The sequence below is a fragment of the Colletotrichum karsti genome (genome assembly GCF_011947395.1).
Source record: "Colletotrichum karsti strain CkLH20 chromosome Unknown Scaffold21, whole genome shotgun sequence".
Lineage (NCBI taxonomy): Eukaryota > Fungi > Ascomycota > Sordariomycetes > Glomerellales > Glomerellaceae > Colletotrichum > Colletotrichum karsti.
Window position 1 is genome coordinate 467915 of NW_024065921.1, and position 17354 is coordinate 485268.

A 17354-nucleotide genomic window follows, 5' to 3' on the forward strand; every position below is an offset into this window, starting at 1 on the left:
AACACGGCGCCAAAGTCGCCTCAGGCAAAGCCGCAAAGAGGTCGATCTCACGAACTGCAGTCTAGTTCAGGAGCGTGCCATGTCGGAAGGCTGGATTTCCCGCTGATGAGGCGGGAGGTTGACGTTGAAGTGGGTTAAAGGGTCCTCCGGAGCGTCTGGAAGGTGCATCCCTCCAGCGGTCGTCCACCGCTAATTTGCAGGCCACGGGCGCTACAATGGTATTATTGCTTTTCTTTCTTTCTTTCTTCTTTCTCCTTTCTCACCGTTCGCCTCTCTCGGTCGTTGAACGTCGAGACTCCTTTCATGCAGCGGGCCAAGGAATCGGGACCCTGGATTGAGAAGGGGACCTGGGCTAAGCTAGACGATGTCTTCCGCGCCAACCAAGCAGTCGGTCACTAATCTTTAGGGGAAGGTGAGAGAGCGGCAGGGTAGCTCCAAGCAAACTAGCGGCAGGAAGTTCAGGCCGAGACGAGACAGGACGAAAAAGACACGCGAGCAGCACCCAAGGAGACTCCCAGTGATGTTGACCGAGTTGAGCCAAAGGGCTAGCGTTGATGAAGCGAAAGAACAAGAGCTGCTTATTACGTAGCTGCTCATTTCAGGGTCCTGTGGTGAGCAGCGGTGGTCCTTGTTCCGCGTGTGTTGGGGATTTTCTCAGAGTCTAGTGTACTATGGTAAGCTCGACCTCGGCGGTGGTGACGGAGACACGGGAGCACGGAATGTGAGCGACGGGCCACGCGCACCTTGACACTTTGAAGGGGACTGACATGTTACACAAGTACAGCTGATGACGGGGGCGGGCGGAATGGATCAAGAAGTCTGAAGCACAGAGGAGATGTGCAACGAGAGGCGAGGCTTGGTGGCTCTCTTTTGGAGGGGATTCAGCCACTGTTTGCACAGGCAGTTAGAAGGACAGCGACAATGACAGGACAGAGTCAAGAAGGCCGGTGGACGGGAACTTGGCCGGGGTTATTGTTGGACAAGGGGAGGGGGACAGTCGAACCAACCACGAGGCGGATAGAAGACCGTCGCTAATCCGGTTGTGGGATTGGGGGCACTTGGCTTTCGCTCGGAGAGGTGGATCTGGACGCTGGACACGCTGGACAGGGACATGGATGTTGGGAATACACTGACTGGAGCGCGCCGCTGGGGACTTGGGGACTCTTGACTCTCGAGGTCTGTCGGACGGGGTCTTCCCTTGCAGGCGAAAGGGCGGTCGCCGTCGCCTCCGCCGCCGCCATCCATCGAGCCCGCCGCCTTGCCTTCTGGCTGATACTGATGCGTCCGCGTCTGCATCTGCGACTGCGACTGCAACTGCGGTACTTGTCCGCCGCGCCTCTCGAGTGATGGGATCTGGGCGGGATCGCGGTGACCTTCCGCGGTGGCTGTTGCAAGTGGCATAATGGCAATTAGAGATAGATCATCATAAGCACTCAGAATCGGGTACTGATACGAAAGATACCAGAGGTACCGGCAAGAGTTCATTCTTGGATTCTTATCTATGGTTTACGAAGGGAGAGCCACTGGAAGTCTAAAGTGACGTGAAGTGAAGCAGCAGTGATGGAGAGGAGATGACTGCAACTGCGGTGAGAGCCTTCTGTGTAATCGATGGGGGTGTAAGTTGGCACCTCAGTCAAATGTATTGCAGTACCACGACCGCAGTATTATTCGTACATTGAGTACTATGGTATTCGTACCCCCCAAGAATGAAGGCCTGGTATGCGGCGTGTCATGTCTGCTTTTTTGGGGGTGTGCCTTCTCGCAGCTCACAGTGACCGCACCCCTCCCTCCTTCCTTTCCACCTTGCCAGCAGCACCATCTGCGGCTGGCCTTCCCTCCTACTCGGGCAACTCCCTCCGCCAATTGCCGCAACATTAAAACTAATAACGAACCCGCTCCCGCATATGCCCCCCCCTTCCCGTCGTCCTCTTGAACTCACGGTTCGCCCTTTAAGGCTCCTTCCTCCCCCCTTCCACACGCCCCCATTCCCGACACGACGGCCTACTGTCTCGTCCCATACCTCCAATCAACCATCACTACAAGACCAACACTCTCCCACCATCACCACCACTACCTCCTCCATTCACCACTTCCACCCAAACCACCGGAATCATTCACAAGAGTAATCGGTCTGGCTGATCGAGCGCGCATCTTTTCTCCTACGTCAACAGCCGAGAAATATATTTCCACACGTTGGCGGTACCCCTACGAAATTACACCACCCACGATAACACGAGACCAACGCCTCGCCTACCGCTCCTTCTCTAATAAATCCCCAGCCGCCACGACTCTGTCGCATTCTTCCACCACACGCGTCCACGCATCATATTAATCGACGCCAACCGCTGCCACCTCCGACGCGGTTCTATTACGAAGATACCAGTATTACTTACATCGAATACCCCATACCTATCAACACAATGGCAACCGACCTCATAATGCCTACCCTCGCCGACCAGCGCGGCCCTGCCTTCTACCCCCCTGTCCGCCCTGACTTCGCCCACGCGAGATCTCAGTCTTTCCAGACCGCTCCTCGTCCCTACAGCCAGCGCATCTCTCCCCTGAGCACTCCTCACGATGGCTCCCCGACCTCTCCCAAGTCGTGCTTGAACGACTCGGTGCGCCCCATCTACATGCCTGCTGTCCTCCGCCCGACACAGCACCACTCCAAGATGCCCCGAACCCCCAAGGCCGAAGACATGGACGGTGACGACCTTCTCTGCCTGCGCCGCTCCAACAGCAGCTTCATCAGCCTGCCCGGCTTCAGCGTCATCGGTTCCAAGCTGTCGCGTCGCTCCACCGGCGACAGCGGCAAGATTGTCGACCTTGACTTGGACCCTGAGCTGTTCCCCGAGGTCTCTGGCGAGCCCACCCGCAAGCACTGGAAGGTGAGCGAACGCGATGCGCCCCGTATATGACCTCTTGAGACTAACATATCCTGACAGCCCGACACCGAGTCGACCATGTGCGACGATACCACTTGCAAGCGCAACTTCAACACCTTCACCCGCCGCCACCACTGCCGCCGCTGCGGCAACATCTTCTGCGCTCCTCACTCCGCCAACGTCATCCCCCTCGACGAGGACTGCAACTACAACCCCCGCGGAGCCCTTTCCCGCGCCTGCTTTCACTGCTTTACCGAGTTTAAGGTATGGAAGAGCCGTAACGGCAGCCGCAGCGGAAGCGACCAGAGCTCCGACTCTACCAGCACCACTCCCACGAGCCCCATCGTTGCCAGCCCCGTCGCTCCCACGACTCCCGGCCTCTTGCCCCCTACCAAGGGCCCCGAGATCGCTGCCAGCGTGCCGCGCGACTGGAACTGGAGCACCTTCTAAAGGCGCACACCCAAAAGACGAATACGGAAGGATTGAACTACTGGGCGCAAAGCAATAAGCGGATCACGATTGACGGCCTTCACGAAGAGCGAATCACAATAGAATCATAGACTTACACAACACGACGGCGGGGATTCTCACCAACCACGCCGACGATACCAGACACACTCAACACAACAATACCCACTAATGGACCGCATATCTGCGTCAACAACCATTACACCTGATCCGCACATAGAACGCCCTACCGGTTTCGAAATCCGATCCGATTCGGCTTGGTCTGTTTTACATTTAGCAAGGCGTTGGACGGTTATCAAGCTTTGATTTTTGGCTTGTCCTTTTTCTGGAAGAGTATCGGAATGGCTCGTTTACGGAACATCATACATTGGCTCTAGTATGGCCCTCCCAAAGTACGGAGTTTGGCGGCATACATCCATGGAGGTTTATACCCCAGATGTGACGGTCGAGGATTTCGCCCTCTCTTCTGGATCACTCAGAGGAGCGGGGGGAGTCGCTCGACCGAACACCTTCATGGATCGGCGTTGTGTATTTAGAGTGGCCATCACCTATTGGTCGATGACATGGGAATGAGATAGGATGAGAGATGGGGAGGGGAAAGGAGGAAAGGGGAAACTACTCGGACAGACGGCGACGACAAGCTTGTCGCGCACTCAGACACGTCCAGCCCACCTCCATAGATACCCCGCATGACAGAAGAGAGAATATCAGTATTACCCACAAAGTTCACCGTTCCTAAACCTTGGCTTATCGTGACTGGATGTGACTGAGCTCGGTGGCGATTGGACCCGGGTTCCAGACTGTGGTGGTCTTGTGTTGTGTTGTTCACGATGCTTCAAGGCGCGCGTCCAGAGACCTGGACCACGGACGTCGCGCTCACCGACATCTGACTTTCCCACGCACACCCTACACGACAGATTTCTCAAGTGACAGATCGGGCGCGCGAGTGGTGGAGGCAGTGGTGGTGGTGGTGGTGGTGGTCATCTTTAAGCCGAGGGTAACCTAGTCTTGTTCTCCCCTCCCATCCCTCCCTCCCTCCGCGCGCGCCGCGCCGCCAGCTGTTACTGAGGTGCATCGTCGTCCTACACCAACGGTTCATCGAGGTAGGTAATTAGCGTCTTGGTTTGGAGAATGATTCCCATGTGAAGTAAGTGAATGGGGGACGGGCTAGGAGAGAGGGTTGCGAAACGTGTATACGCGAGGAAGTGAGTAAAGTGAGGGGTCTCTTGTCGTTTCTTGGATATTCCTCCGTGCTTGACTTTTGCGTCCATACGCGCCCGCGCCCGTAGCTTTCTCGGTCTCGCTACCGTCGGGTTCTGTCCTCGTCTCATAATTCATCACTCACAATTTTACAGAAAGAATGTTCCCGTTCATATCATCGCGATGCGCCGCGGAGAGAGATCAGGAGGAGGGACAGATGGACCCACAGACGCCGGAAGAAGCCGAAAGGTTGGATGCTTTGGACATCATATCCCCGGGACGCGAGTCCGGGTGCCTTGGTCACAAAGGGGAAGTTGGAGTTATCCACGCACGGGATGGGGCCGGACGGGTACGCTATTACCTACCTTACCTTACGCCACGACACGCTACGCTACGCGGCGCCTGCGCGCGGTGTAACATTCGTCGCGACACTCACACACAGCCACACACGGCTCTCTGACCGCGAAAAGAGCACCGGGGAAGGGGGTCGGTAGCTTCCTTCCTTCCTTCCTTCCTTCCCCGTGAGTCTAAATCGTGAGTCCGTGTCGTGGCTCAGACTTTATTGCTCATATGCTTTTTGAAGAGTCAGACTTCGAAATGGGAGAGGGGTAAGTGAAAGAAAACAGCCGTGACTGTTGCTCATGTCTTTGATGGAGGGAGCACGAGGGGGGGGGCTTAGACGTTAGGTTGGGATTACAGTCTAACGGAGAAAAAGCACGAGGGAAAACACGGAGACGAGTGCCTTGGGCGCGCTGCCTGTTGCATGTGGCGTTCTTCTCCGGATGAGTCAAATCGGTTTGTCAATCTGGGTTGGGTATGACTGGATTACATTGAGGCGAAGAGGAAGCGGGTGTGAGGGTATGAACAAAGAAGGGTCCGGAAGACGGTCCGTAGGGCCCCGGGGTAAGACGACGTCGGAGGTGTGCTCCGGAGTCCCGGAAGGGCCCACATCTAGGCCGTTCCCGACGTCTTGAATGTTCCGGTTGCGGCTCGGTGAACGGGGGCAGTTCGGATCCGGCATTTTGGCACTGTCATCCCGACGGCGCACATCGTACAATGTCCGGAAACAATCTCACAGTCTCGCGAATACGACCTTGACAGTACGCGTCGAACGGAAATCAGGTTGGTTGACTGATATATACATGTACTAATCCTTGTGCCGGCCCATGCCCGGCTTACCTATGTAACCCGCGTGGTGGTATGCAAGATTCTAGACGGGAACGACTAGATAACGAGCGCTCCGGGTGATGCAAATGCTTTACCCCAAATATTTTCCCTGCTCAAAACGCCAGATAAGAATGACCATGCCGCCTTCCCGAGACCTCTCGCAGGTTCCTCTCCCACCATGACCTCGTGTTTCCCATTATACTCCCATTCCTACAGCTTCATGCCAAACATGGAAAGCGCTTAAGCGCGAGCCTTGTTGTTGGTCTTGCCGTTGGCGCGGCGGGGGCTGCCCTCGGTAGCCTCTTCGGAAGAACCGTTGTAGATCTCGCGGTTGACATCGCGGGCGGCATCCCAGCCGGCCTTCTCGGCCAGAGTGACGTTGCTCTCACGGCGCGTCTTGCCCTTGCCCTTGGCAGACTCGGCGCTGCTACGGCGGAGGTAGCTGCGAATGAAGAACATGACGAAGAGGTAGGTCAAGGGAGCGAGGTAGAACACGTTGAGCCAGATGGCGAACGTCTCTCCGCTGGTGGTAATGCAGGGCTGGGTGACGTAGACAGTCTCGGCGATGAAGCCGGGCTGAGGAGGGGCAGCGGCGGCGGCGGCGGCGGACGCGGCGACAGCTTCCTCAGCGACCTTGGCAGAGGCGCCAAAGACCATATTCTTCAAGCCCTCGAAGGCACCGGCGGCGGCAGTGGCAGTGGCCTCGGCAGCAGCGGTGGTAGTAGACTCGGTGGCAGCAGCGGCCGCGGCAGCGGCACTCTTGGAAGTGTAGACGGTCACGGGGACGGTGTAGGAAACGAAGGAGTGCAGCATAGCGTACGAGGCTCCGACGAGGAACTGGGTGATCTGCATGGTAGTGAGAGTTCGCTTAATGGCCATGGGGACGCGAATGCTGAAGGCGGTGATGGTGTAGTAGGTGTACTAGTTACGGATTAGCACATTGAGACTGAGGAACTGGCTGCGCGCAAACTTACCATCATGGCGTGAATGAAGGAGTTGACCAGGACAAACATCCAGATGGGGGCAGACATGTAGCGAATGCCGGCCCACATGCACATCATGGCACCGGCGTGGTGGTAGGTCTGGAGGGTGGAGCTGGGCTTGCCCTTGGCCAGAATGATGAAGGTGTCGAGGACCTCGTAGAACTTGCTGAGGTAAAAGATCCATCCGTAGAAAGCAAGGCCCTCGTTCCAGATTCTGCCTGTGGATTCGCGACTCGGGCGGCCATCGAAACCCAGGGCAGACTGACCAGTTAGGCTGGACCAGAAACCAACAGTTTCGTTGTAGACGGTGGCAGAGCCGAATCCGGCGTTACCGTTAAGCTGGCAGAAGCTGTCGGCGGTGGCAGCAAGGCCATTGGGGCCGAAGGGGCTCACAACGCTTCTGCGCATACCTCCCAACATGCCCCAGAATGTCCAGGCCGAGTAGACGGCGAGGAAAACATTGTGAAGAACGACAAAGGCGAAGAAGGGCTTCGTCTTGCTGATTCCCCATGGCTTTCGGCCGTTGGAAAGGTTGTACCTGTTCAACAGCTTGACGGTGACGGCGTAGAGGGCGGCGATGGTGATGGGGACTTTGGGGTCGAGAGCTGCGGAGAAGATGTGGTCGGGGATTTCGAACGGGGGCGCGGCGGCGATGGAGCCGGGCAGCGGTGGGGGGATTGCCATGTGGGCACCGTCCGGAGGGAATTTGAAGAGCGACGCGGACGGAAGCTCGTTGAGCACGGTGACGGCGGCCATGGTGGGGGAATTGGCCAATTGGACGTCTCGAAGGGAAAAGTTGCAGTCCCGCAGTTCGCTCGGGCGTTGGGGCTGTTGAATCGCGTCTCAGCAAATGAGACAACCGTTCGGTCTCGAGGATGGTCTCTCAGCACGCGACAGCTGCAGTGCTGGAGCCGTATATGATGTGTCGAGAAGTTGGAACTAGAGAAGACGAGCAAAGCAGTTTGCGTGAGCTCTGGTACTTCTGCGTGGGCGAGCCAAGGTTCTTCAAGCCGATGCTACACAGGATGTTCTGACCGTCGAAGTTGAGAGGACGACGAGGGAGAAGAAGAGGGAGGAAGAGAGTGAGGAAGGGGAGAAGAACAAGACAGACGACAAGGTCAAAGCGAGGGGATCCTCGAGGTCTTAATATGGGGAAGAGGAGGGTGGTTTTTCTGGACTGGAATGAATGGAAACTGGAACTGGAACTAGAACTGGAGCTGGAGCTTGTCGGGATGAGAGTGAATGGGGGACGAGGATGTGCGAGTGGATATGCTGGGCGTGCTAGGTAAGGTAGACGGGCGGCTCATCCCCTCCTCGTCACGTAAGGTAAGATGTTAAAGTACCTCTACCCTGTTCATCCCGGGTCGTACTCCCTCCTTGCCGCGCCTTAAAAAAGAGTACATTGTGCGGTTTGCATTTATTTTGGTGGGCGTGGGTGACGGTGACGGTGACGACGGGACGAGGAAAGGAGCAGGGTTTGGTACTGTAAGAGATGGGAAGGAAGTCAAGGCAGTCAATGTTTTCTTAGACTTTCCGTCTAGATGCATTTCAGTGCTGGGGCCGTGAAGAGTTCATGTCAAGCAAGAGGCAATGGAAGGCAAGGCAAGGTAAATGCATGGTTGACATCTGTAAATGCGCCTTCCAGCGTCTCAATGCCCTGAATTGAAGTCTGAAATTCGACGGGAAGGTGCCTTCCTGAAATCGCAAGTGCCTCGTGCGCGGTTGCCCGCCTTGTGCGTTGGCCGCGGGACACTGGAGGTGCTCCTGCCTGCCTGCCCTGTCTGGTGCTGAGGTGTGGATATGTGGATTCCACCACTGAGCATCAGCCCCGCCATTTGACGGAAGCACCGCAGTAAAAGACCGCCAAGCAACACATTGTTGAGTCCAGAGGCAAGCACATGATTAACAGATCCAGCCTTGACTCCGGACCAAGGGCACCGCAATCCAAACATCGTTTCTGTTAGCGATGAACCGGGTCGAGGGGCCCCATGTCCATGACCATGAACGAGAGAAGTGGCATGGAGGGGGATCCATCTTCAACCCAAGCTCAACTCCTTGCGACTCACTTGCCTCGGCTTCTCGACATCATCCTTGCCATTATATTTTCAACTCCGAGAATACCTTACACACAATCCTCTGGACTCTGGAACGTTGGTTGCGACATGGATGCTCCTTTGAACGTGTCCCATGAGACACTAAACCGCATTTCCTTTTCCTGACAACGGCACGCGGCGCATTAGGAGCTTTGGACACCAGCTCCAACTCTAATCCGGCTACGCCAGCGGCTGCGGCAACAAAAGATAAGACAACACCAACCCCATAAATCTGTTAGGTTGTCAACGTCCACAAGTCCATTGTTTCCACGCCAGTCAGTGCTCTCGTGTCACGCTTCTTGCGACGTTATGCAATGCCCTGAGATCACGATGAAAAAAAACTTCGGTATGCCATATTTGCTTGACACGCGAACCGCCCTCGGTACCTCCGGCCTGGTCACCTTACGTTGCAACAAAAACTGACCCGGAAATCGACAGCCAGGGGACCGTTGTCACCCGTTGCCTTCTGGAAGCCCAGGCTGAGCCGCTACTATAGTACCTACCCCTGGTTCCTGGTGGGTTCCTCGCAGCATGTCGTGTATCCCTACGGCAGGTCTGTTAGCAGAATCACCTCAACCACATACACGATACTAACGCGCATGAAGTAGTTCACGTCGCAGACTATCGACCGTCCATCCGTCGTGGGCCCTGGCTACCCGACCTGCTTCCATTTTGTTGGGGAGCGCTATCCCCGATTCTCTCCATCCTCTGCCTTCGTGTCGAAGATTTTTCTCTCTTTTAATTGCAGTCCTTCTGCTCCAGGTCTTATCTAACCAACATGAAATCACGGAATGCGATAAGCATGTGAGCGACCGACCCTTGAGCAGTTCTTGCGTGGTTCGCCATCATGTCGTCGATGACGAAAGTGCAATCGGACTTGACTGATGACACTCGGCCGGAACGGACGGGACAGCGTTCATGCGCCTCTCCCATTTTTTTCAACAGTAATATCTGTGGTCAACACCATATCGCTCAAAAGACACACACGCACACACAAGTTGGCTGCACCTCAACCGGCTGCACCCAACCAGACATTATGACCACAACTGGACGTCACGTCCAAGTCGTCTGCTACCTTACTTTGCCTTACGCAAACCGAACCCACAAACCCCAGCTCCGATATTCGCAGCAGCCCGCAAAATGGACAACTGGGAAGGAGCTTGCGCGTGCTCGCAGCAGCTGGTCAACAGTTTTTCTTCGCAGATCGACTCTCACATGCATTTTTCTCCAGACGCTCGAGTTGCATTTTCCCAACAAATTCGGCTTCGAGAGGCAAAACCGGCCCCAACTTCCCGTTTCGAACCCTCTTGGCCGCCAGACCGCCCATCGCCAGATGACAACACCCCGCCCCCTGCAAGCGTGAGTGCACCGAACTCCGTTCCGTCCACGTCAGGTCGTACCGTACCTAAGCAGACCCGCCATTCGCCATTGGACCCTGAAAATTTCCTCGCCTGCAGCTTTGAGGGGAGCCAATCTGGCATTTGGCCACTCTGACACTTGTCCGCTCGCCCGGATCTGCGACCCCTTCGGTGGCACAGTGCCTGCTGATACCCAAAGAGCAGGCCGATGCGCTGGCTGGTAATCAGAGTCCCGGAGACTGGGTCCGTTCGGCTCCAACATACCCATCACCGGCCCGGACTGAATGTCGGCTCGGGTCTGGCGTCCCGGCCAAATTGCTCGTAGCGCCGGCCTTCTCACGGGGCGGCTGTCTGTGGCGGAAGGAAGCTGCCGGACCGGTCTGCTATGCAAAATGCGGGTCCGGGGCCAATCACTGGCGTAGCGCAAGTGCGCCAAAACTAAAATCTCGACGTGGCGTTGTTTTCTACAAGTTCTCTCCAATTCACATTAGGATCGTGTAGAAAGAGTCTACGACATCAAACGTCATTTCTTTCTATCGATCTCTTTCGACGAACTTCGCAACGCTCAAGACGAGAGGTTGACCCAAGCAATGCCGAAGACGCATGGAATCATGAGCATTTCCAATTCCGCAATGTTCATGCGAGCCGAGGTTGACACCCTCCACAGCTCAGGAAGCTGCATCATCGATCTGCCCCACAGGATCTTGGAATCTCGTCCAAAGCACGGAAACATACGATCTGCAGATACGGCTGACCCGGCATCTTCCTGTTGGCGCAGCCCTGAGCCACGACCAGATCTGACCATTTTGGCTCTTTGGAAACACACAATTCTGGAAAAGTCCAGCTCTCAGCCCGCTGGGTCGTTTTGAAACTTCTTGCCGTCCATAACATGGGGCCAACACTGGTTGTAGCCGCGCCATCATCAACCCACGCTGTTGACACCGCCATCACTCGATCCCGTGTCGGGCGTCCTTGATTTCACTTCAGTACCTTCCATGCAGCTTTAGTCACGTTGAGCTGCATCTTGTCACGTTAGCTGAGCCCTCGGCCTCCCACTGAAGCCGCTCCCGTACCTGTTCCCCGCACCATCCCGTCAGCTCAACTCAACCCAACTCCGCGTAAATGCACTAACAAGCCACTGGCGGCGGCTATGAGGTTGCATGCGCACCAAGTGCCGCGGCGTAGTCCTGTACCCCGCCTGCACAGCATTACAGAGAACTGACAGCTCAATCGGCCATTGCCAACGAGGTTGTGGCATCGGCTGTTGACGCCGCCATAACTAATGCATCTCTATCGAGGAGTTGAGGCGATTACTGGAGCGAGTCAACTACCAAGCAACTCTCTGACCACTCCCTGAAGTACCCGGATCGGGCCTAGGTAAACCGGTTCAAAAGAAAGCATCGAAACGGAGCTGGAGGTCCTCTGTGAAGCACCTCACGCAGTAAGGAATTGAGTCGCACAGACCCCGCATTCATGAGAAACGCGCACCCCTGCAGCACCACCATGCAAGCAGCAGGGGGTAGCCAACGACATCCCTTTGCTTCCCACACTGCCCAGTATCAGTCGATCATGAGCTTCCGAGGTGCTTTTCCTCCCTCAGGTCACTGAAAGTATACCTTATCCCAACTGCCCCCTCACTTCCCTTACTTCCGACTGTACCGTAACTCGATCCCTTCTGTCGGCAACAGCTGCCCAGTCAACCACGAACGTGTACACCACTAATCAGACCTAACTTACCGGAAACCACTACCACCGCGCTTCTTCATCATGGGCTTGCCGGAACAGGTCGAGAAGCTGGAGCTTCCGGCGATGCCGGCTTCTGACTTTTGGACTGAGACTCAATGGACCGTCCTCTTCTCCTTGCTCGAGGCCGTGTTGCCGTCCATTTCGCGGCCCGCCACCTCCTCAGACGACACGAACCACGTCCGAGTGTCCGAGGCCGAATATGCCCAGGCCCTCCAGCTCATCCAGAACACCATGAAGAACCCCCCGTCAGAGGAAAAGTTTCAGGAGTATCTGGCACACTGTCCCTCAAAGGAACCCAAGTTCGTCGAGAGCGTCAAGAGAACCCTGGCTGCGCTGCCTGGTGCCGCCCAGCGCACCCTGGGTGGTGCCATGGGCACGTTGGCGTACGTAATGAGCCTTGTTGTCTTTCAATTGAATTAGGATGAGGCAGTTGGTCTAACGGTGTTGCAGAACTCGTACTGGTACCCTGTTCCTCACGGGCTACTGGACCCCGGTTCACTTGCAACCGGTCTCCGTTCGTGAGAAGATGCTCCAGGGGTGGCAGACGTCCCGAGTCCCGACCATCCGCGTGTTGTCAAAGTCACTAAGTCTACTGGCCCAGAAGTGCGCTGTGCAGACCAGTCCCTTGTTCAGGGAATTGACCGACTACACCGATATGCCGGACTTCCAGACGCACGGGGAGGGCTTCGACTTCAAGTTCATGCAGTTCGAGTCATCCGGATCACCCGCCGTCGTTGAGACCGACGTCGTTATCGTAGGATCTGGCTGTGGTGGCGCCGTCGCTGCCAAGGTCCTGGCCGAGGCGGGCCACAAGGTCCTTGTCGTCGACAAGTCGTACTACTTTCCCCCGTCTCAGCTGCCCATGAGTCAAGACGCAGGATGCCAGTATCTTTACGAGAACGGCGGTTTCATCACCAGCGACGACAACTGCCTCAACATGGTCGCCGGAAGCTGCTGGGGCGGCGGCGGAACCGTCAACTGGAGTGTGAGTCTCCAGACCCAGGGCTTCGTGAGGAAGGAGTGGTCAGAGCAACGCGGCCTGCCCTTTTTCACGTCGCCTCAGTTCCAGAACTCGCTCGACAAGGTGTGCGACTTTATGGGTGTGAGCGCCGACAAGGTCCGTCACAACCACCGCAACAAGGTCCTCCTCGACGGGTCCCGGAAGCTCGGCTGGCACGCCGCCACGGCCCCGCAGAACACGGGCGGAACGGAGCACTACTGTGGTCAGTGCCATCTCGGTTGTGGATCGACGGAGAAGCAGGGCCCCACCGTCAGCTGGTTGCCGGCCGCCGCGGGCTCGGGTGCCAAGTTCATCGAGGGATTCGAGGTTGAGAAGGTCACCTTTGACGAGTCCACGGGCTCGAAGCGCGCCACAGGTGTCGTTGGCAAGTGGGTTTCCAGAGATGCCAACGGTAAAGTGAGCACGCCAGTGGAGGAGAGAACTACGAGGCAGGTGGTCGTCAAGGCTAAGAAGGTCATCGTGTCTTCCGGCTCCGTGTCCACTCCTCTGGTGCTGCTGAGGAGTGGCTTGACTGTGAGTGACAAACCCCAACGACTCTGAACTTCCATCTGATGGCAACCTAGAACCGACACATTGGAAACAATCTTTATGTCCATCCCTGCAACTTCGTCGGAGGCTACTGGAAGGAGGATGCGAAGCCATGGGAGGGTAAGTAATCGGGTTAACAGAACTTGAAGACACCCCAGCTAACACGATCAGGTGGCATCATCACCAGCTACTGCACAACGTTTGAAGACCTCGACAAGGCAGGCCACGGCGTGAAGCTCGAACCAACCTGCATGATTGTACGTCCCCCGTCAGGTCATCCCCACCCCTCCGCACGCTAACAATTCGCAGCCCTACGCCATTCTCACCGGAATGCCCTGGCAAAACGGCCTCGCCGCGAAGCTCGCACAGCTCCGCTTCCGCCACTTCGGCGCCTTCATCTCCCTCACCCGCGACCGCGACACCGGCCGCGTCTACCCGGACCCCATCACGGGCCGGCCGCGCGTCGACTACGTCGTCTCCGACTTTGACCGCGCCAACACCCTCGAGGGCGTCATCGCGCTCGCCAAGATCTGCTACGTCGAGGGGGCCTCCGAGATCCACGCCTCCCTGCCCGGCCTCAAGCCCTTCGTCAAGGAGGACCACGCCGAGCCGCCCGAGAAGTCGATGGCCGACCTGTCATCCTCGCAGCACGAGAACGGCCTGGATCACGACGGCACGCTCGACGGCGTCAACGACCCCGCGTTCAACGCCTGGCTGGCGGAGGTCAGGAAGGTCGGCAACGCGCCGCCCGTCGCCATCTTCTCGTCCGCGCACCAGATGGGTACGTGCCGCATGGCGCCCAACGAGGACGAGGGCGTCGTCGGGCCCAAGGGCCACGTCTGGGGCACGGAGAACCTGTTCGTGGCGGACGCGAGCGTGTTCCCGAGCGCCAGCGGCGTGAACCCCATGATTACCAACATGGCCATCGCGGACTGGATCGCGGGGGCGGTCTCGAAGGAGATGAAGACTGAGGCCTGATGGGGCTGAGCTGGGGTGTCTTTGTATAAAATTGTAGATAAGTTGTGTATATGTGTATATACCCGAATGTAGACGTCTCGGATGAACCTCCATTCTTTATTAAAATGGCCGAGTAATCAGGCAGACAGTCTACAAGTGTAACTCTTTCCAATTGGAACATTCAACAATCCATGTCGCCTACCGAAGCATCACGGCATCTCCCACCGCCCGCTCTTACCACCCTCCTTCAAAACAACCCTCAGCCCGCCAATGATCATACCTTTATCAACGGCCTTACACATGTCATAGACAGTCAGCGCCGCGGCGGACGCGGCCGTGAGAGCCTCCATCTCGACGCCCGTCTTGCCGTCGCACTCGACGGTGGCGCGGACGTGCAGCACCGTCTCCGCCCCCGTCTCGTCGGCACCCTCCGGCTCCAGCTCGACGGCGACGTGCGAGAGCGCGATCGGGTGACACAGCGGGATGATGTCGGGCGTGCGCTTGGCGGCCATGATGCCTGCGATGCGGGCGGCGCCGAGGACGTCGCCCTTCTTCACCTGGTTCGCGCGGATGAGGCGCAGGGCGAGCGGGGAGGAGAAGGTCACGGTGCAGGCGGCCTTTGCGAGGCGGGTCGTTGGCTGTTTGGCGGTTATGGAGACCATGTAGGCTGCGCCGGTCGGGGAGACGTGGGTTAGTTTGGGGTCGTCGTTGTCGTTTTTGTCGTTTTTGGGGTTGCGGGGGGTTGAGGAGAAGAGGCGGAGTTGGTGAGGTTGTGGTGCGTTTGAGTAGAGTAGGTGGGTTGGGACCCCTGAGATGCCTGTTGGACGCGAGGTGAGGGAGAAGCCGGTGGGTTCATTCGGAGACATGAACTTCTTGGGCATCTCAGGGGCACGAGTTGTATAAGACGAAAGTGGTTGTGAATCTGAGGAAATGGTATTCAGTCTCCCTTCATACGCATCTAAATATTCATTCATGAGTCCCAAATAACCCCCGCCCAGCTGTGGTATACAACGCCGTTCCCAATGCAAATACAGTCGTGAATGACCCGAAGGAGGTGGTAGAAAGAGGCCGTTACCCACCTATCAAGATCATCGGCCTGTTCTTCATGTGCTCCAACTCCCCGATACCCGCGTGCTTCTCCTTCTTCCTCTTGACCGCCATCCCGATCACGTCGAGCAGCTCCGCCTCGTTGAGCGCGGCACCCAGAGGCTTCTCCGCGTCCGCCAGGCCCTGGCGCCGGTCCATCTCGATCTGCTTCATCGCCTCGAAGGCCTTCTCGTCGATGGGGTCCCCGTTGTTGGACTTGCGCAGGATATCCCGCAGGGAGACTTCAGTGTTACCGAAGAGGCAGACCTTGAGGTTGCCGTCGCTGGTGATGCGCAGGCGGTTGCAGGTCCCGCAGAAGTTGTGCGTCATGCTCGTGATGAAGCCGATCTTGCCCGCGTGGCCGGGGATGCGCCACGTCTTGCTCGTGTCGTTCTTGTGGTCCTTGACCTTCTCCAGGGACGGGTACTTTTCCCTGATCATGTCGAGCATCTCGGCGTAGCCCAGCATCTTTCCCTGGTTCCACTTGTTGCCGTCAAAGGGCATGTACTCGATGAAGCGCACCTCGACGTCCTTTTCCCGCGTCATCTCGACGAAGGGGACGATCTCGTGGTCGTTGCGGCCGCGCATGACGACGCAGTTGATCTTGAACTTGATGCCGGCGCCGTGCTTGTTGAGCTCGAAGATGCGGTCGATGCTCTTCTTGACGGCGTCGAAACCGTTCCGCCGCGTCATGATTGTGAACATGTGCGGATCCAGGGTATCGAGACTCAGATTGATCCCGGTGAGGCCTGCCTCCACCATGCTGTCGAGCTTCCGGTGGAGGGAAAGGCCGTTGGTCGTCAGACACAGTTCCTTTAGGCCGTGAGGTCTCAAAGCCCCGATCTGATGCATGAGCGGGACGATGTCTCGCCGCACCGTGGGTTCCCCGCCTGTTAGTCGGATTTTGGAGACTCCCTGTGACACGAAGACGGAGGACAGAAGCACGATCTCGGGGGTGGTCAGGAGCTCCTTCATCGGTGATAGCGGCACACCCTCCTCCGGCATGCAGTACACACATCGCAGGTTACACCGTTCCGTGACGGATATGCGGAGGTAGTCGTGCTGCCTGTGGAAGTTGTCGGTGAGGAAGTCGGAGAAGGGTTTCGCATCCTTGATGAGTTCGCGGCGCGGGAGTGGTTGCCCTTGGGGGTTCGGTGTGACTTGAGCTGCAGCGGCCGCATTCAGACACCGCGCCTGCGCCAATGACTGCGGCCTCCGATGCCATGATAGCTGCCCGCGTCGCAGCGCTGAGCGAGGCAGCATGCTGTGCCTCATGACGATTCCCTTGCTTGAGGTGAGATGTGAGGAGTTGGAGGGGAAAGTTGAGACGGAGGAAAGAGAAAAGGATCGGATTGGGGCAATCCCCTCAATGAGATGGCATTAGGCAAGAGGGCACAGAGTAAGTAAGACGAGGTTGGTTGTGCTTTGGGAATGAGAATGGGCCTCGGACTGGGGTTATTGAACTGATATGCTATCACGATGGGATGACCTTCTCCGTGGTCTTTTGAGATATGTGACACTCGTGACTCAGCAGAAGCGTGGCGATTACCTATTTGGCCGACTTTCGAGCCCGATTAAGGGCGTGCTAGACACACTACCTGCCTACCTAGGTACCTAGACAGAGCAAGACACCCACCTCAGGGAAGAGGAGGGGGAAATGGGGGAGAGATTGCCGCTGAAGGAACGCCGCACGGGTCTGGCGGAGTTGAGCGAATGTCAGCGGGGTTCCGAGGGGCTGCGCTGGTGCAGTGTGGTCGCCGTTGCCGAATTAGCACCGCGCTGATTGGTAGCGACCTCTGGCACTGTCCGCACCTGCCACCAGTCCACCAGGTCGTCGGCCGGCTCCTTGCCAAGTCGCTGCC

The 17354-nt window shown here is 57.1% G+C and overlaps 4 protein-coding genes across 4 annotated transcripts; 2 read left to right on the top strand and 2 right to left on the bottom strand.

The window, feature by feature from the left end:
• Window positions 1-2420: 2420 nt before the first annotated feature.
• CkaCkLH20_06965 (FYVE zinc finger) lies at window positions 2421-3335 on the top strand (the record flags this gene model as incomplete). Its single annotated transcript, XM_038889682.1, has 2 exons — window positions 2421-2888; window positions 2946-3335. The coding sequence occupies 2 exons, from the start codon at window positions 2421-2423 to the stop codon at window positions 3333-3335; spliced, it is 858 nt and encodes a 285-aa protein (XP_038745045.1).
• A 2625-nt stretch (window positions 3336-5960) lies between these two features.
• CkaCkLH20_06966 (gns1 sur4 family protein) lies at window positions 5961-7459 on the bottom strand (the record flags this gene model as incomplete). Its single annotated transcript, XM_038889683.1, has 2 exons — window positions 5961-6641; window positions 6695-7459. The coding sequence occupies 2 exons, from the start codon at window positions 7457-7459 to the stop codon at window positions 5961-5963; spliced, it is 1446 nt and encodes a 481-aa protein (XP_038745046.1).
• A 4462-nt stretch (window positions 7460-11921) lies between these two features.
• On the top strand, window positions 11922-14427 carry CkaCkLH20_06967 (GMC oxidoreductase; the record flags this gene model as incomplete). The annotated part of the gene is made up of 5 exons (XM_038889684.1): window positions 11922-12283; window positions 12351-13434; window positions 13485-13569; window positions 13621-13706; window positions 13759-14427. The coding sequence occupies 5 exons, from the start codon at window positions 11922-11924 to the stop codon at window positions 14425-14427; spliced, it is 2286 nt and encodes a 761-aa protein (XP_038745047.1).
• A 188-nt stretch (window positions 14428-14615) lies between these two features.
• CkaCkLH20_06968 (molybdenum cofactor biosynthesis protein 1 b) lies at window positions 14616-16767 on the bottom strand (the record flags this gene model as incomplete). The annotated part of the gene is made up of 2 exons (XM_038889685.1): window positions 14616-15328; window positions 15486-16767. The coding sequence occupies 2 exons, from the start codon at window positions 16765-16767 to the stop codon at window positions 14616-14618; spliced, it is 1995 nt and encodes a 664-aa protein (XP_038745048.1).
• Window positions 16768-17354: the final 587 nt, after the last annotated feature.